Source organism: Nematostella vectensis, chromosome 11 (genome assembly GCF_932526225.1).
Source record: "Nematostella vectensis chromosome 11, jaNemVect1.1, whole genome shotgun sequence".
NCBI lineage: Eukaryota > Metazoa > Cnidaria > Anthozoa > Actiniaria > Edwardsiidae > Nematostella > Nematostella vectensis.
In genome coordinates this window covers 15,483,180-15,503,356 of record NC_064044.1, presented here as the reverse complement: position 1 = coordinate 15,503,356, position 20,177 = coordinate 15,483,180, and the positions used below count along the sequence as shown (strand labels likewise).

Here is a 20,177-nt window from a genome sequence, read left to right as displayed (position 1 = left end):
ACTAACAATCCTTCCACTCCCAAGTACCCCTACTCCTCTTTTCATGCTTGCTACGCAGGCTATTTGTAGTACATAAAATGTTCTCCTTTCTACAAATATGTCCTTTATGTTTACTCACAGTTAATTGTTTAACAGCATTGTGCCAGTCTCCAACTTGCATAATTTCACCTTCCAATCGGTCCTCTTGACTCAAACCATTTGCCACAGAAGCGATGACATTCACAGCTCTTTCCACTGTCAACTGATCACCAGAGAACAGCTGAGGGTCAACAAATCCATCACTAGTTCTGGGGAGGTATGCATGGAACCTTTTCAAAATTTCCACAATATCCTCATTGACATTCTCATTTTTGAATATCAGGCCGAGTGGTATCTAGAAAAAATCACCATCTGAGACTCTTTCTAAGGGAAATCTTTGTTCAAGGAAATGGTTGTAAAATATTTATACAATATCAAGTCACAACACAGGGTCGTAGCAGGGGGTGGGGCACTGGGGGTATGTGCCCCCCTCCCAATATTGTAACAAATTATAAGGAAATGACCAGAAGGGGTGTGTCTGTGCCCTCCTAAATATTTTCTTAATGTTTCTGTATTGTGCCCTCCCCCCAAATCTTACATGTTCTGCTACGGTTCTGCTACGGCTCTGCGACATATATCTTTATTTTTAATCCCCTGCAAATCAGCACTGAAGCTTCCCAGAGAATTTTCAGTTTTCTTTGTTGGGGTAGGGGTTTAATAGGGCCATGGGGCTGATTCTTATCTGGAATCACAGATATTGATTTTATTCCAAAAGAACAGGATGGGCAGCCTTTTTCAACTTGAGGACTTCTGCCTTTGCATCATTCACTTCCTTGTGACATGGAGGACCACAGGTATCATGAAAGGAGTGGAGTTGAACCAGGTTCTCACACTTTTCTTTGGCTTCATCCAGGATGCTGTTATCTTTGGTTATTTTCCCCTAATCTCATGTAGATAAACATCATGGTCAACACCGAGAGCGTCTAGCTTTTTGAGAAGGCTGACGTTGGAATTGGTCAACTTCAGTTTGTTGAACCTTGATATTGTTGCCTGTAAGAGACAATAAATAATATACAGGTCACCTAGTAGTTGGTGTTTAGGTACACACTGCCCAGCAGGGCCGTAACAGGGAGTGGGGCACCGGGGGCATGTGCCCCCCCCCCCCGAAATATCTTTAAAAATTATAAAGAAATGCAGGAGGGGCGTGGCTGTGCCCCCACAATATTTTATTTTCTTGCTTCCGTGAATCTGGGAACAAATTTGTCCTTTTGACAAAAGGGCAGACTTATATATTTACCTTTTAAACTGCGGTATTGCATAAAAAAACATTGAAGTTTGTGTGCGGTTTTGCGGTAGACCCCCCTCTCCTTCTAAAATATGGAAAAAAAAAACTATACCTCTGTTGATTTGGTCTTCATGACAATCCCAAGAACTGAGCCTGTGGCATACATTTTCTCGCTCCTTTGCTTCAATAGGACGGATCCGGCGATGGCGACACTTCCGAACCAAGTAGACGCCCTTGTTCGTTTGTTCGTTGCTGAAGTCAGCATGGAGTAGTAAAATAACGGTGCTCTGGCTCTCCATTCTTTACACACGTTCTCCAAATCGAACTTTCATAAGTCTTCTTTCCCCGACTTTCTCAGTATTGAAGGATTGTTTTTCGAACAAAGTCCCATTCCCATTTTTTTTTTAGAATGCCCAAAATTTTGACAAGAATGTACTTTCGCACAGGTGGACAGTTCATAACAGCATGAGAAATCCGCGAAGGGACCATATGAACAAGGGCCTTTCCTATAGCCTGGTAGCTCCCTTGATGATATTTATTAAAAGGCTTGCTGGAATATTTAACTGATACTTAATCCGATTCCTTTCGCTACTTCAACCCCGCGACATGAAACAGGTTCTGTTAAAGTGTAAGTTCATCTGAACGGAGAGAAAGCTCGCGATTGGACTCGCTCTGGATCGGAGACAATAACGGCTGTAGAGAGTAGTTCAAGTGTTGTGCTTCGTGTACGGCTAGAAGACTGGACGTAGTAGAACCAAGCTAAGAAGTACAAGTGGTAGTCAGGTATTGAAGCGCCTTCGCGGCCTTCTCACGAGGTGCGAGAAAGTCCCCGACCTTGTTATCGTCGTCCTTGTTTCTTCGTTTAAGCGATCCGCTCTTAAATGCTGTTTCCAGCTCTCTTTTCACCTCAAGCACTCACTCACACATTCGAATTTCGTAAGCTTCTTGTAGCAGTTAGCTTGGCATATGAAGAGTGAATCCTTCGTTTGCGGCGAGAATTTTCTCACATCCACATCAAGGGCGTCGTCAATTATCGCAAAAAAATCGATTGACGTTTTTCCAAACACGTAGGTTTTTTCTTTTATATGGACGGCAACTGAACAAACAAAACAAAGATCCACGTCTAGCTCTCCATCTGGGTTTTTAATCGGCGCAATTGTTAATAGATAAAGGCGAAAACATAGCTTGCAGAAATCTCACTAGAAAAATCTCACGTGTGGTCCACGAATATACGCTCCCGCGAAAACATTTCTGTTGACATAGCTTTTACTAGTGATTGGCTTAGCCATGACAATGACTGTCATTTTAGAGCACCATGATTGGTCACTTAGATATCGGTTGTTAAGTCTGTGCGAGACATGCGAGACAATAGCAACGGCATTTGGTTCGAAAGTAAGCAGCCGTTCGTGGGAAGGGATTCGAGACTGACACTAAGGACGGCTCCGCAGGAGACTAGTTACACAAATGCTGCCTAGCATTTTTGTCATATTTGAGTTTTAGGATTCGTTAGTATGTGTATTATGGCTTATTAGGCAAATCTAATTAGGGAAACCTTGTGAAGCAAAGTCAAGCAAAAACAATTGCTCTTTCTTCCTTTGATTGGTTCACAACAGAAAATCTCCAATCAGATATATAGCACATGTTTCATGTTCAATTTCACTAAAATCTCACTATATATTCTTTATGTTGTGCATGTTTGTTTAGTACAAAACATATCCCATGCATAACGCGGGTAACACTCTTTTTGTTTTAAATAAGAACATATAATTTTCAGTTGAGGCTGAGGCATTCTTTTTTTTAGCATCATGAGGCTGAACATGTTATTACAACGTTCTTAAATTTTCGTGGTGTCATAACCTGAAATACGCCAAAAATTACACAAGCTAGTGTATATAAGAGTAATACGATGAAGTATTATAAAGATAATTTCACAAATGATTAACAACATTTATTCAGCATTTATTTATTTGAGCCTCGGCATGATCTTATTATGTTGTTACAAATTGGTAAAATCTCAGCCTGGATATTCTTATAAAAAAAGGTTCATATAAAACAAACAGAGTGTATTTTGCTGTGATATACACTTCAAACCATATCATCTCAAACTGCTCAAAGATGGGACTATAATAAAAAATAAGTTTTAGTGGTTTCTCGCACTCTCATCTTGATCCTAACCATTATAGTACGTAATGTATCGTACCTTCCCCATCGTAGCTTTGGTGAAATTCTACGGAGTCTGAGTGGGGGTCATGATGAGGAGAGTGAGATGAGTCCTTTCGACTGGGAAGTTCGGGGAGTTCATCCTCTGACAAATCATCGCATAAAAGTTTCTTTCCCCATCTCTTGTTGGCGCTATCGAAATACAGCTGAAAATGTCGTCGGTAAGTTCTTATGTTTAAATATTCACCACAATGCTCGCAAAACCTTCTTTTCAGCGATGTATAAGCGCTATATAAATGTTATTTATTATATTATTATTATGACAGTTTACACGAGCCTCAGAAAGCTACCCATGTGATGGTATTGATGGTTAGAGGGCTGTTTTCAAGCCTTAAGTTTCCTTTTGCACACTATAGTTCAGTAGGGTTTACAAGTGCCCAACGAACGGGATGTTGGCATCAACCGTAATGCCCCATGACTGAGGCTGATTCCTAAGTTGACGCATGAGCATGTGTATCTCAACAGATTTTTAGGTATGAGGGTCAACCTAGCTGCTCAGGTAAATTATAAGACATTTTTTTTCTCTAAGCTCTTTCTCCTCTCTGGCTCCCTGTATCAAAGGAGGGGTAAGTTCATCCAGGTTAGCTATATATCAAATTATACCAATATAGTGGCATAGAACTATGAAAGGGGAAAAAATGTAAGATGCGCAAAATTTAATTCAGGTGACGTTTGTAAGCTGGGTTTGGGGAAACTCAGGAGCCACTTCAATCTCTGGCTGTTGACCGGTACACAACTGGAACAACTCTGCTCAGGACGAACAATCTTTCTGCCTAAGGAAACTGTCCCTGAAACGGAATTGCACCATCGGCCGCTGATCATCGCGTTGGCGGTAATCCGTTTATTCCATAAGATTATGGCCACCAGGCTCAACACCTCAGTTAATACGATCGAAGCCCAGAAGGGTTTAAAGGAGGTGACAGTATTGCCCAGCATGTATTAACGCTACGTGCGATTATTGATTCGGCAAAACGTGATCTCAGGCCGCTCAACCTGGTGTTTGTGGATGTTAGCGAAGTCTTTGACTCCGTCAGCCATAAGACCATTCTTCTAGCTCTGAGGCGACTTGGAATACCGCCGCCGGTACTGTCATACATGTTTCACCTGTACAGTAGATCTACCACCATTTTGCAGCTCGGTGGACGTGGGAGCCAGCCGCGAAGCGTTAGGCAGGGGGTAAAACAAGGTGTCGTCGGTAAGTTCTTATGTTTAAATATTCACCACAATGCTCGCAAAACCTTCTTTTCTTGCTGGAGTCTGCCATTTTGAAACCTTATCTGCATAGAAAGACCGCTGTACTATTATATCAAAGTCACTGATTCCTGGTACGTGTGCACCAGTTGTTCACGTGAAAATTACTTTTTGACCAATGAGCATCCTTCGGCATTTGCTGCTTATCACATATGGGTGCTTCAGCTCGGCGCTCAAACTTTGCTCTCAACAGAAACTTCATGCACTGGTCGTAGCGAGTACTATGATTAGCTTTCCGAAATTTTTTTTCTCCTAAAAATACAGGAATTTTGTGGTTCCTTTCAACTTATAAATATCCTTTTGTAATACAAGTGCAGCTCGATCATTATAATAATGGTTAAGCCATCGAAACAAGGGAGGTGAAAAGGCCTTTCAGTACAACAAAGAAGAGATCAAATCCAAGCACGAAAAGCTCGACATGACGGCGGTCAATCTGAAGTCGGTAAGACTTTGTTTACATTATTTTTAACTTAACTTAATTCTTGATACTCTGTATTATACCTCATTTTAAGAATGCCTGGCCTGTTTTGGTGGATTTTTCTTTAAAAAGGAAACGGTCATTCTAAAAACAAACATTTTAAAGCGAAAATTTATAAACATTTCTGAAGAGAAATTATTAAGATGCTAAATGGTAAGAAAGTTTTTGTAAATTTTTGTAAACTTGTTATAATTCAAGCCCCTCTTATCTACCCAACAAAATCCCATAGATGGAGCAACTATAGAATACAAGGCCAGTGGCGGGACTTTACACCTCGATTTCTATAAAACGAGACAGTAATACAATTGAAATGCAAATGAGAGGACAATTGGCCTTGGATTCTATAGTTTAGCCAGTGAATGATACTATCAAATTAGAATCAACAGTATAGAGGTTCATTCAAGCTTAACTGGCTCTCAGATTGTTCTCATCTCAGGGGTGATATGCACTTTGATAAAGATCAACTTAAATATGATCCATACTCTATTTTAGTTTTGATGATCAAGCAAACCAAGCAATCAACAGAGCATTGTTTGAAGGTGTCAGGAGCACAGATAATTAGACATCATCAACTACAATTAAAGGTATTTACATTAACCTGGGAACAACTCAATGTGCATTTAAATTCGTCTCCTTACCTGGGAATGTTAGGGTCCATATGACCGACTTGTACGAATATTACTTGCATATGTTAGCGCACAAGGACGTATGAACAAAGTTTTGCTGAATCAGTCTTCTTTCCCTTCCAAGCGCTCTCTTTCACCCTGTCGTTCTGTATTTATTGGTAAGCTTCACAGCTTGTTGGAATTTCACCTTTATCATGGTCTTTTATTTCAGCTGCAATGCGTGTTCATTTTCGAACAAAGAAGAGGGAATAAACCAATCGTGCTAACAAAAAACAAGAGGAATTCTTGATGCGTCAAAGAAAAAGGAGCAGGCTGAACACAGTAAGTTAGGACTACTCAATAAACTTCAACAAGCTAAATTTACAAGAGAAGTTATTTTTTCAGAGGTTGAAGACAATAGCCACACTTGTAAATTACGCTTTAATTGAAACTTTTTTTTTGATTGACTCTTCCTGTTGAACATCTTACATGGCCTAAATACAGTACCTTATTCTCACTTAGATTGTTCTATTTTATCATGAGATTCGATACTCACAAAATATAGGACCATTGTAAAACTCTCAAAATTTTATACTATAAGAAAATGAAATTCAAGCCGTTCCTTATGTCAAGTTGCTATAGTGTGGTATTGTTTACGATGATGATCTTGTAAGCTATTATCAATTTAATATTCGCCAATTTTCAAACCCAGTTTTACACACACATCTACAATTGATTGTCCTTTCCTCTTGCTTTGGTGTTAAAACAAGACTCCTATTTGTGTAAAGATATAAAAGCAGCCATTCATGTCTCTTATTTATCCTCATTACTAAACTATTTTGTCCTTTTTTTCCTCTTATCTTTTGTAGAAAAAAAAACATGCGGAAAAGAGCATTAGAGGAGTCAACCAGCTACACTGCAGAGCTTAAATCAAAGTATGGATCAGTGTTGTCATTGGACTATCTGTCGTCTGAACACACTGCGACAGACCAGGAAGATGACAACACTGATCCATCAGGCAGTGATGAGGAGCCATCGGGGCCAACGGTTTTGGTAAAAGCCACCCTACCATGGCGGAGCCGGAAATGGCCTCATGGAAATGGCCTCATGGATGCCCTTGACAGGAGGGTAAAGCGGCGCAGGGGCCAGAAAGGCCAGAGTATGCTAATTCAGCGCAGAGAGGGTGCTATTTCGGCCAGACTCGCACCCGTTGATGCCCCAAATTGGGCTATTCACAGATGAAGTTTTTAAGTTTGCAGTTCGCATGTTGAATTCCTGTTCCCATACAGTAAATACTACTAGGTCTGGCTTTTGAAATGAAAACTAGAGTGATAACTTGTGTTAATTACAAACTACTGTCATGCTGAAGTTTTGCATAAGGGAAGGTATTAAGTCCCTTTTCTGGGAACAAAAAATATGGCATCTTTGTAGGATGCGAGAGGGAGGTGATGGCACCCTCTGATGATCAAGTGGTGCCTTTCCCTATGACAGATTTCCCCATCCACTTACTCATTGATGATGTTGGTATTCAAACTTATGATATCTAATAAATGTACACAAGTTTGTTATTTATTTATTTAACTTTATTTTGCTACTTAGCCTGTAATTTATCAATTTAGTAATTGATTTATTTATAAATCGATACGCCAGTAGATTCAGATTTAGATTAGATTTTTAGACTTTTTAAAAATATTATTTTGAATTGTGAAGCGCTTTGAACAGCGATGTATAAGCACTATATAAATGTTATTAATTATATTATTATTATGACAGTTTACACGAGCCTCAGAAAGCTACCCATGTGATGGTATTGATGGTTAGAGGGCTGTTTTCAAGCCTTAAGTTTCCTTTTGCACACTATAGTTCAGTAGGGTTTACAAGTGCCCAACGAACGGGATGTTGGCATCAACCGTAATGCCCCATGACTGAGGCTGATTCCTAAGTTGACGCATGAGCATGTGTATCTCAACAGATTTTTAGGTATGAGGGTCAACCTAGCTGCTCAGGTAAATTATAAGACATTTTTTTTCTCTAAGCTCTTTCTCCTCTCTGGCTCCCTGTATCAAAGGAGGGGTAAGTTCATCCAGGTTAGCTATATATCAAATTATACCAATATAGTGGCATAGGACTATGAAAGGGAAAAAAATGTAAGATGCACAAAATTTGATTCAGGTGACGTTTGTAAGCTGGGTTTGGGGAAACTCAGGAGCCAGTTCAATCTCTGGCTGTTGACCGGTACACAACTGGAACAACTCTGCCCAGAACGAACAATCTTTCTGCCTAAGGAAACTGTCCCTGAAACGGAATTGCACCATCGGCCGTTGATCATCGCGTTGGCGGTAATCCGTTTATTCCATAAGATTATGGCCACCAGGCTCAACACCTCAGTTAATACGATCGAAGCCCAGAAGGGGTTTAAAGGAGGTAACAGTATTGCCCAGCATGTATTAACGCTACGTGCGATTATTGATTCGGCAAAACGTGATCTCAGGCCGCTCAACCTGGTGTTTGTGCATGTTAGCGAAGTCTTTAACTCCGTCAGATAGGTTATAGTTGTTTATATTAAAATTCAATCTAACATTATTCCAGCTGGTTATTCAAACATGATTATTTACAAACATTTGTTACCAAAAAATGTACGCTACTTGCAGATATTTTTCCACTATCTTTTTTTAATTGTTATTGTAAGCTTAATGATATGAATGAATTCCAGATAACGGTTGAAAGAATGTTAGAATTGCAAAATGATCTGATCTAAGAAAACACTTTGTGCTTATTGACTACTCAAAGGGGAGTCGACGCTTCCTTGGCAAAGGGTTGCTGTCTGAAGGCTGGAGTCTCTTCCTTCGTTGCAAGTCTCTGTTCCCTCTGCAGATTCCTTTGTCAGAAGCCATAACAGCAGAATTTGTAACATGCAAGGCTAGGTAGTTTTGCCTGAACTGAGCATATGTTGGATTGTCGCTCGCACCACCACACCTCCTTTGCTTTGCAAAATATTTCCCTAGTGGGTCCTGGCAGAACTTTTCACTCAGTAGGAATTTAACTCCTGGTTCTTGAGAAGGATCTTCCCAAACATGTTCTCTAGCTCATCTAACATGGAAGCATGCTCCCTGAAATGGGGCTTTAGAATAAAATATTATTTGCGTGCCTTCATTGAGTTCTGAAAACCAAGGTGTTTTTGTTTGTTTACTGATGATGCACAAATTCTCCTAAAATGACCTTATGCTGCCTCATCGCATGATCTTTATGATCTGTACTATTCAATCATTGTATAAATTATTATTAAGAAGAACACCATAGACTAATTAAATTTCACAGAATGTCTACACTTCTTACCAGTTATTCTGAGATCTTCCAAGGTTTCACGACTAAGGCACATTCTGTTAGTTCGCTCCTTGGGTAGGTGTAATAATTGCGCTTCGGAATTTCGAGTGTGAATTACACGATTTCTCGGTGCCAGATTTGTTGGTTTCGGCTAACGGCTACTCACAGGGGATACCACTGGAAGGAGAATCTGGCTACATCACCCAAAGACAGTCATAGTTACTTCCGCCGTTTACCCACGCTTGGTAGAATTTCTTCACTTTGAAATTCAAAGCACTGGACAGAATGCTTTGTATTAATTAAACAGTCGGATTTCCCTTCTAAGTTGGTTGTTCATTGCCTGCCGAATTGGCCTCGCGACCAGAGCTGGGCCTACAGTCAAGCTCTGCTGGATAAATCCACAAAATATTTACGTGGATGTTTGTGATATGTTTGTCAAGTATGAGTGTCTCATTGCAATATCCACAGAAATACAAATTGCTAATCATTTTCGAATTAAAACGCTAGCAACACGAGTTAGGTTTGTCATTCATAGAGTTTTGTCACATCGAGATTTCATGTGCGTTATCGGAAGTACTTCGTCATCATGTGATAAGTTGGCCTATTGTATCAATAAACGCCGAGATACACAAGTATCTTCCTAGTTTTGGCAGTTTTTGTTTGTGCAAAGGTATGAATTGAAGAATATATCTTCACTAGTAAGGATTGAACTTTTTTTGTAAATATTGTAAGTTGTTGCTATTTGAGTTACCATTGTGACCAAATATTGAATAATGAGGGGTTTTTTTTAGATTTTCAGACATTACACCTAAAACAATGCAGGATATTAAATATTCGTAAAATGAGATCATACTGTAAACTCAAAGTGAATTGTAACTTTGCTATGCAAAAAGGCAAGCAAAAACAATATCTCAAAATCTGTCATTTTTTTATCTTTAAATAGGAAAACTTGTTGAAAAATTGTTTGAAATTATGGGTCAGGATGTTATATACATTTAGCTAATGTTTACCGTCTCGAACAATTGCACAAGAAGCATGTAGATCCTGACCAATCTGTTGCAAATACGATATTTGTTATAATGCAATAATGTGATACGATCCCGCTAAATCCGTAGCAAATTTTATATTCGCCCTCGTATTCACTACATCGTGCAAACACATGCGCGGATTTCATATTTGCATCGAGCGTAAATCCTGCTTAATCAATAGCAAATTTGATATTTGCCCTCGTATTCACCACATCGTGCAAACATGTGCGCGGATTTCGTATTTGCGTGGAGAGTAAATCCTGCTAAATCAATAGCAAATTTGATATTTGCCCTCGTATTCACCACATCGTGCAAACATGTGCGCGGATTTCGTATTTGCGTGGAGAGTAAATCCTGCTAAATCAATAGCAAATTTGATATTTGCCCTCGTATTCACCACATCGTGCAAACATGTGCGCGGATTTCGTATTTGCGTGGAGAGTAAATCCTGCTAAATCAATAGCAAATTTGATATTTGCCCTCGTATTCACCACATCGTGCAACAAATCAGCCCCATTGCGGGCGATCAAATCAGCCCCATTGCGGGCGATCAAATCAGCCCCATTGCGGGCGATCAAATCAGCCCCATTGCGGGCGATCAAATCAGCCCCATTGCGGGCGATCAAATCAGCCCCATTGCGGGCGATCAAATCAGCCCCATTGCGGGCGATCAAATCAGCCCCATTGCGGGCGATCAAATCAGCCCCATTGCGGGCGATCAAATCAGCCCCATTGCGGGCGATCAAATCAGCCCCATTGCGGGCAAACAAATCAGCCCCATTGTGGGCAAACAAATCAACCCCATTGTGGGTGAACAAATCAACCCCATTGTGGGTGAACAAATCAACCCCATTGTGGGTGAACAAATCAACCCCATTGTGGGTGAACAAATCAACCCCATTGTGGGTGAACAAATCAACCCCATTGTGGGTGAACAAATCAACCCCATTGTTGGTAAACAAATCAACCCCATTGTTGGTAAACAAATCAACCCTATTGCGGGAAAACAAATCAATCCCATTGTAGGCAAACAAATCAACCCTATTTTGGGTAAACAAATCAACCCCATTGTGGGTGAACAAACTAACCCAATGCCTATCATACCAGGTAGTAAACTAACCCCATCGTGGGTATCCAAACTAACCCCATGGTGGGTATCCACATTAACCCAATGCCTATTACGGTGGTCAAACAATAAACCCAAGGTGGGTCAAAACACAAATAAATCCCCACACGTTATGAATGAACCCTTGACTGTATGTGATGATTCTCAACTTATACTTGATGCTGAATGCTGCACTGGTAATGACAAAACTTTGAAAGCCATGATGAGTCAGCCTTGTAGCAATGATAATGATCAGACAGAAATGTCGATTGGCCAAATGCAAACATGCAAAAAGAGTTGCCGTGCTCCCTCTAGGTTTCCCAAAAAGAGATTAATGCAACTGTAAAGCTGAGAACTTCGATGTTTTACAAAATTGCCATTGATTTCAAGTACCACTTTGGACTTTTTTGTCAAAGAGTTAATGCTTCTTACCTCTCTTATAAAATGTCAAAACAATTTAAACTAAGAAAGAATTAACTTGATGGCTAATATAATTATGTAGTGTATTCAAATGCTAACCAAGGAAGCTACGTATTTTGAAGCCTGAAAGGAGGCATGGATAATGGTAAGCAAATTTGTTTACCCATGCAAATATAATCCTGCAAATTGGCTTTGACTGGTTTAAAAGCTTTAGCTCACATATCTTCAACAATGCTGAACTACATTATGAAATTCGTATGGCAGGAATAAATCATCTAAACGATAGTCCTAAGTCATATATGGGCAATTCCACCGTCACGGACGTTATATTCAGACACAATTTTCCATGTTAAACCTTATGAAAAAAATATTTTAACACAATTTATTTGGCTATACTTAAAAACATGAATGGATCAGCATTAATGTATTACATGAGTAGTAGAGATTTCCGAAATTTCCTTTTTGGCGACAGAAAAATAGGCAGGACAATTAATGTCACGGACGTTACATGAAAACAACCAATATTCTATTACATTCAGATAAAACCTCGATTCCTGTGAAATTTCAATCTTTTTTTTATAAAAAAAACACCTCAGAAGTGTCTAGCCTGGGTAACATGCTTGCTAACTATAAAGTTATTTATTTCATTTTTGTTATCACTAATTCAGCAGCTTTTGTTAAGTGTTGTCACGGACGTTACAATGAATGTCACGGACGTGAAAGCATGTGAGTTTTAACCAAAATTTGGCGATCTGTTTACTTTTACAGCTTTAGCTAAAGAATATGTGATACAATTGGAGCATTTAGTTATCATAAATGACAGCCACATTTGTGTTCAGCAGTTCTGACCTTTTGCTCATGCACCTGAGCATGGTACTCAGGGGAATACTCCTGACCAGACTATTTTGGATGCCATTGCTTAAGCACATGTTTGTTCACTCAAAATGAATCCATTAAAAAAATTCCTTAGTGAAGCAGAAAGAAACCGAAAGTACAGGAAAAAAATAGAGCAAATCCAGCTAAATCTGCAGCGTATAAAGCTAAAGATAGGCAAAGGTAATGCGAGAGTCGAAAAAAGACTTTGATTCTCTGCCTTTTGGCCTCCAGTGGACTCAAAGGCAGAAAGAGAGTGAGGTTACATCGATTATTGAAAAGGCAAGCTGCCAAAGGAATTTCTACTCCAGTTCAGCATAATGTAAATGACATCAAGGCTGCTTACAAGACCCCCAAGCATTAGGAAAAGCAGTTCACAAGGTGACACCACATCTCCCACACAGCCCTAGAAAAAGAAGTGCAGTTGTTTAAAAACCTGGATAATCTGCTGGTTTGTCACCGAAAGAGCAGAAATCATGCAGTTCAGGCAACAACAAAATCGATAAATTTACAGTTAAAAGCGTAAAGAAGTTCTATTTTCTGGACTAAATCTCCCGTCAGGCCCCAGGACGATGTGAATTTGTAATCGTCAGAAAGGATGGCAAGAAATCCAAACTTCAAAAGAGAAATTTGATATTGTCTTTAAAAGAAACATTTGGATTGTTTCAGAAAGAGCATCCTAGTATAAAGATAGGTCTCAGTAAATTTAGCTCACTGCGGCCAGTTAATGTTTTGCTGCAGTCCTCAATGCCAAGAGAAGTCTGTCTTTGCATGCACCATGAGAATGTGTCTTTGTGATTGCCTCAGTAAGGAGCTTTCCAGCTTTCCAGCATATTCTGGATCATTTGTCGACCAATTTGTTTGTGACAGTGGCAAAGAGGATTGCATGATGGGGAAATGTGTCGACTGTCCCAACTGGCTGGATGGCATTAAAGAAGATGCCCCTTTAGATGATGTTGTAAAGTGGAGTCAATGGGAAAGGGTTACTAACACTATAGACACAAAACAGGGCAAGCCTAAAACTGTAACAAAAATGCAGAAAACAATCAAGGAGGGAACTGTATAAGAGGCTCTAGATTGTCTGAGTAAGAAAATCCCTAGCTTTTTAGAGCATGTGTTCATCAAGAGGAAGCAATCAGCCTTTTTTGAAGACAGTATTGCCAACTTAAATGAAAATGAAGCAGTTGTACAAGTAGATTTCTCAGAAAATTACACATGCCAGCACCAGGATGAAAGCCAATCAGCGCATTGGTGCCAAGAACAGGTGACATTGTTCACAGTAGCCATATGGGCAAAAGATTCAGCCAACACTGACACAACCTGTAACTCCCATGTTATAGTCACCGATGACCACAACCATGACAAGCAATCAATAGCAGTCTTCATGGACTATACTATTAATACTTTGGTCAAAGAGATGTTCCCACATGTTGCAAGTGTTGATATCTTTTCAGATGGTCCCAGCTCCCAATTTAAAAACAGGTACATGGCAAACTTTTACCAAACACTGCAACAAAACGGCGTCAAGATCAATTGGCATTTTTTCGCATCATCGCATGGAAAAGGGGTAGTCGATGGATTAGGAGGGACTGTCAAAAGGGTCGTGTGGACAGCAGTGTCACCTAGACAAGTGCCAACAGTGGGGAATGCTGAGGAATCTGCCAAAGTTGCTAATGCATTGTGTACTGCCATCTCTACTCATCTTTTCCTCAAGGCAGATATAATCAAAGCTAGCATCAAACTTGGGCTTGATAATTGCTTTCTAGAGGCAAAGCCTGTACCTGGTATAGCAAAGATCCATTGCTTGGAGCCAAGCGAGGGACCTAGTCTGCACTGTCACCTATATTCAAGACAATTTTCTCCTCATAAAGTGATCCATTTGCATGGAAATCAAGATATATCTTGGGGTGAGAGTTCAGGTGATGAGAGTGGTGGAAGTGTGGCCACTGATGAAAGCAGCGAGGATAGTGATACAGAGATAGTGACTTGGAGATATGTGAAATGGATGAGGACAGTGACTCTACTCATGATAGCAATGACGATACCCTTTCTCAAGGCAGCGGTGGTTGTTTCGGCATAAATCTATTACATAAGTGACAAGTGACAGTTTCGTTAATATCGATTTCAACCACGTGATTATAATCCATTGTAAATCAGTCAGATCAACAGTAACCGAGATCGGAACTCTGAAATACATCTAACCAGTACGATTACAAAACCTACAGCTAACCAGGACTTTGAGAATCAGAAAACACGATCGGATACGCCACAGAAGTAAGTTAATTTGTGAGTTTGAATAACTGTAAATAAGCTTTGATTCCATGCAATCAATGTAAATCAAATAACTTTCATTCATTCTAGATCGAATAAATATATCTTTACACATCGTTGGATTGTTATACGGTTTGTGGCGAAATCCTCACGGGAACCTAACGCATTACATTCGATTTCTTGGCTCTCCTATTGGTAAATTACATTCGATTTCTTGGCTCTCCTATTGGTAACGAGAAGGATTGATGTCAGAAGGAATCAGAAGATTTGAACATGACTACTGAAGAGGAGTTGAAACAGCTGAAGATAGATCGCAGGACTGCGAAAGCATCGCTAACACGACAAGGGAAGGCTGTAAATAACGTAATAGTTGGAAATCGACCTGGGCCAGAAGTAAGTAACGCCCTCGTAAAATATCAGGAATGTTTCGAACAGTTGGTAGATACGCACGATCAATATGTAAAGCTTATCAAAAGCGAGGAACAGTTTGAACAGGAAGGAGTGGTTAGGAAGCTGCCAGAAAGATTTTATGGAAATAGAATTCCGCGCTAAAGTTTCTTTATTCAAATGCTAGTATAAATAAGGGGAAAGGGCCTAAATCTGTTGGGGTTGAAGTTGGAAGCATTTCAACAGAAAAACCAGACCAAAGTAAAAGTATGAATGGAATGATCGGAATATCCGGTACGGCAAACACAGAAGAACAAATTGACGTTGACAAGCACCAGATCACAAACAAGGCTAGTACAAGTAGCGTTGAAGAGACAATTACAGCAGAAACCACGGGCGGTACACAGGATCAACACGCAACACAGGGGATCAACACGCAACACAACTTTGACGTGTAGTTTCAAAACGGAGAAACCTAAGCTTCCTAAATTTTCAGGGGATGTAAAGGAATATGTCATTTTAAAGTCATATTGGAATCATATTATCGACAAGAGGTATATGAAACGCGATGCAATGACACGCAAGTTTAACAGATAAACCACTCGAGCTAATTAAAGGCATAGGGACGGATTATGACGCAGCTTGGGAGTACCTGGACGCTATTTATGGAGACCTCCCTGTTGTTTCAGATAGCGTGACACAAGATATCAGTAAATTTAAAGCGTTGCAAGACGGAGAAGATCCGCGCTTCTGTGAGCTTGTACACCTCGTAAGGCGATCGTACAACACACTGAAGAAAGTTGGTCTCTCGGGGGACCTGGACAACAGTCACATGTTGTCTGTTATTGAGCGCAAGATGAGTGCTGATGATCGGAAAGTATGGTCGCGTGAGCTCGAGCGTGATAAAAAAACGACTCTCGAAGGGCTGTTACAGTGGATGACGTCGGAGATGAAGTCAAGAATGAGAGCCACCGCAGCGGTACGCAGCGGCAATACTACACACCGAGGAGGAGTTTATCAGTTCAAGGAAAACCCCCATTTAAATGTTGGCACTGCAAAAATTCAGAGCACTGGCCAGACCAATGTCCAAAGTTTGCGGCACTGACATATGAAAAGCGCATGAAAACAGCCTAAAAAAATCACGTGTGCTTCAGTTGCCTGAAAGTAGCCGGCCGCAATCACAAAGCTTCCACCTGTAGCAGGAAAAAAGTATGCAACAAGTCCGAAAACGGCGAACATTGCCAGGCATTTCATCATCCCTTGCTACACAAGACAATTCCTGTAAGCGTCGGAATGGCTCTTGAAAGCGAAAATATATATATATATATACATCAGTTAAATATGTGTAAGATAGAGTTTTTAGCGAAATTATTGAGTAGAATAGAGTAGGATGTTTGTAAAGCATTGAGATTTTTATAATGCTATATTAAATTATATTATAATTATTATTATAAATACAAGCGTCATCCTACCAGTGTTGACAGCGAACATCCACGGTAAGAACGGCCTACAAAAGCAAGCTAACGTTCTGCTAGATACCGGAGCACAAATAAGTCTAATAAGGAATGACACCGCAGATTTACTAGGCTTAATCGGAAAGGATACATACATCACTATCACCAAAGTAGGGGGAGAAGACGAGAGTATGAAAACGAAGGTTTATAAAGTTCCTGTTTGTTCCAATGGAAGCAGCAAGACATACACAGTAAAAGCTATCGGCATCGACAAAATCAGCGACGACGTGAAGGCGGTAGAAATGAAAAGCATTGCAAAGAACTTGGGTCTGGAAAATGTACGAATTCGCCGTGGAAAAGGCCGTGTAGATCTGCTTATCGGAATTGACCATGCCCAGCTACACACGGGACCATCGAAACAATCAGACAAGCTCGTAGCGCGCAATACGCCTTTGGGATGGGTAGTATTTGGAGGCAGTGCAGCCGACATGGAGGGAGCCAGTCAAGTGTACCACGTGGCTCTTGCGCCACAGCTGGACCTAGCGACATTCTGGAAAACGGAGTCAATGGGAGTTGAAGTCAAACCGTGCGTCTGTGAGGCTGAAAAGCTGAGTCAAGTGGAACGAGAAGAGACGGAAGTGATTAGTAACTCGTGCAGAAAAGTTGGAAATCAATGGGAAATCCCGTACCCCTGGAAAAAGGATCCGAGTCAGCTCCCAGACAACAAACCAGCTGCAGTAAAAAGGTTGGAAGCGACAGAAAGGCGTCTGTTAAAAAACCCGGATCACGATGTCACCTATAACAAGCAAATGGAAGAAATGTGTGAGATGAATTTCGCAAGGAAGCTAACAGAAGAAGAAGTTAAAAGTTACCAGGGACCAGTGCATTATATCAGCCATCACGGGCTGGCACGGCCAGAGAGTGACAGCACCCCCCTGAGGATTGTGTTTAACATGTCAGCAACCTACCAAGGGCATGCATTGAACAACTACTGGATGAAGGGACCGGGCTTACTGAACGACCTGTTCGGTGTACTTTTAAGATTCCGGGAGGGGCAATGTGCGGTGATCGGTGACCTGTCAAAGATGTACCATAGAATACTAATCCCGAAAGCAGACCAGCACGTACATCGTTACTTATGGAGAAATCTGGAGACAGAAAGACCGCCAGATGTATTTGTTAAGACGGTCCTCACGTTCGGAGACAAACCAGCACCCGCGATGGCCCAAATCGCGCTACGAAAAACAGCTGAAGAAGGCGAGAAGGAGTACCCAGAAGCGGCCAAAGTGCTAAAGGAAGACACGTACATGGACGACATCTGTCACTCAGAAGAAACACCAGGTAAGGTGCAAAAACTGGTAAAAGACCTGGACAAAGTGCTTCAGAACGGTGGATTTCATGTAAAGAAATGGACGACGAGCCGAAGTGCAAAGGACGACGACGCCGCCGAGCTAGCCTGTTTAAGACAGAACACAAAGAGAGAAAGTCCTTGGAATCGCGTGGGACAGTAAGACTGATGTGTTGCGGTTTAAAGTACAGAAGCAATCTCACAGCACTTCAGACGGAAAAGAGAAGGGTCCATGGACCAAGAGAAAGATCCTTAGCCGCGTAGCACGTCTATATGATCCAATAGGGTACACAGCAGCCGTCGTCATCAAAGCCAAGATCTGAATTCAGAAGTTATGGCAGCTAGGCTATGAGTGGGATCAACCTATAGAGCCCCCGCTTGCACAGACATGGGAAACGTTCTTCACAGATCTAGACGAGCTTAATAATAAAGAGCTCCCGAGTTGTCTCACTCCATCAAACGCAGTTGGCCTGCCAACACTCTGCATATTCTCGGATGCATCGAGAGAAGCCTTTGGAGCAGTTGCATATTTGATATGGCAGCCAAGCGTTGGGTCGTATGAAGTGAGATTTGTAGCAGCCAAATCAAGAGTCGCCCCACTTAAGGAGTTAACAATTCCAAGGCTAGAGCTCCAAGCAGCAGTACTGGCAGCAAGATTGCACCAGACCCTACAAGAGGAACTTCGCATAGAATGTGAAAAGGCTATCCTGTTTACTGACAGTATGATTGTTTACTCATGGGTAAGAGGGCCTCCGAGGAGTTTCAAGCCCTTTGTATCTGCGAGAATAAGTGAAATCCAAGACAAGACCGACCCAAACCAGTGGCGCCACATCCCCGGAAGTGCAAATGTTGCTGATGACGTCTCTCGAGACCTATCTGTTCAAGAACTCAAGGGAAGGTGGACCCAAGGCCCAGCCTTTCTACAGAGCAATGAAGATGAATGGCCACAGAAAGCCAAGTATAAGGAACCAGATAACGAGTCCGACCAATCGGAGAGACGAAAGGAGAAAGTATGTGCAGTGACAGGAAGAGCAGAAGAGGCGATCAATGTCAGCAAGTTTTCGGAATGGAGAAGACTCGTCCGTGTAACAGCTAGAATTCAAAGGCTGGCAGAGAAAATCAGGTTGCGAAAGTATGAACAAGAAGGAAGGCAAGGCCCCTTGGTGCCAGAAGAACTGAAAAAGGCGGAAGAACACTGGATAAAGAAGATGCAAGATACACTTCACGGTCGTCACGAGAAAGGCGAATTCGCGCCGTTATCCCCGTTTGTCGACGACAAACGCATCATCCGTGTCGGCGGACGTGTGGATGCAGCGTTAGTATCATATGACACCAGGCACCCTATTCTGTTGCCAAGCGATCACCGAGGAGCCCTACTGATAAAGCGTCACCTCCACAAACATGGACACCTCGGAGTCGCCGCCACCACAGCAAAAATCAGAGCCAAGTACTGGATCGTAAAGGGCAACAAGCTGAGTAAGATTGGGAAGAAGAAATGTGTTCTGTAAACGACTAGCACACCAGACAGAGACACAGATAATGTCAGCCCTACCGCAGCTCCGGCTAGCGCCCTACACCCAACCGTTTTTCCACACATCAGACGTACCCCAAGGTCCATTCAGAAAGACCCCCAACCCGCGGCAGAGTGGAATTCGTCCAGAGGATAGTCGAGTCCTTCTGGAAACGATGGCATCGAGATGTGTTCCCGGTACTTGTGCCAACAAAGAAATGGCGCTCAGAAATCCGGAACGTTCAAGTCGGGGACATTGTTGTAGTAAGTGACGCAATGCACTGAGAGGAAAGTGGAGCACAGGAAGAGTAACTGAAGTTTATCCCGGGCCTGACGGCAAGGTGCGCAACGTCAAAGTACAAACAGCGACCGGAAAGTACAGTCGTACAGTCACCAAGATTGCTGTGATCCAGGCTGCAGACGAAGAGCTACTGTAGATTGATAAGGACTACGCCCTTATGGGGCGGAGAGTGATTCGGCATAAATCTATTACATAAGTGACAAGTGACAGTTTCGTTAATATCAATTTCAACCACGTGATTATAATCCATTGTAAATCAGTCAGATCAACAGTAACCGAGATCGGAACTCTGAAATACA

General features: G+C 41.4%; 1 protein-coding gene and 1 long non-coding RNA gene across 2 annotated transcripts; one reads left to right on the top strand and one right to left on the bottom strand.

Moving 5' to 3' along the window:
- Window positions 1-479: 479 nt before the first annotated feature.
- On the bottom strand, window positions 480-14,512 carry LOC116606234. Its single transcript, XR_007314083.1, has 2 exons — window positions 1,416-14,512; window positions 480-1,068 (listed from the first exon to the last, which is right to left on the bottom strand). It is a non-coding gene; the product is annotated as an uncharacterized LOC116606234 (long non-coding RNA).
- Window positions 14,513-15,534: 1,022 nt separating this feature from the next.
- LOC5507324 lies at window positions 15,535-19,575 on the top strand. Its single transcript, XM_032375881.2, has 4 exons — window positions 15,535-15,664; window positions 15,955-16,356; window positions 16,741-18,060; window positions 18,437-19,575. The coding sequence occupies exons 1-4, from the start codon at window positions 15,535-15,537 to the stop codon at window positions 19,573-19,575; spliced, it is 2,991 nt and encodes a 996-aa protein (XP_032231772.2).
- The last annotated feature ends 602 nt before the right edge of the window (window positions 19,576-20,177 follow it).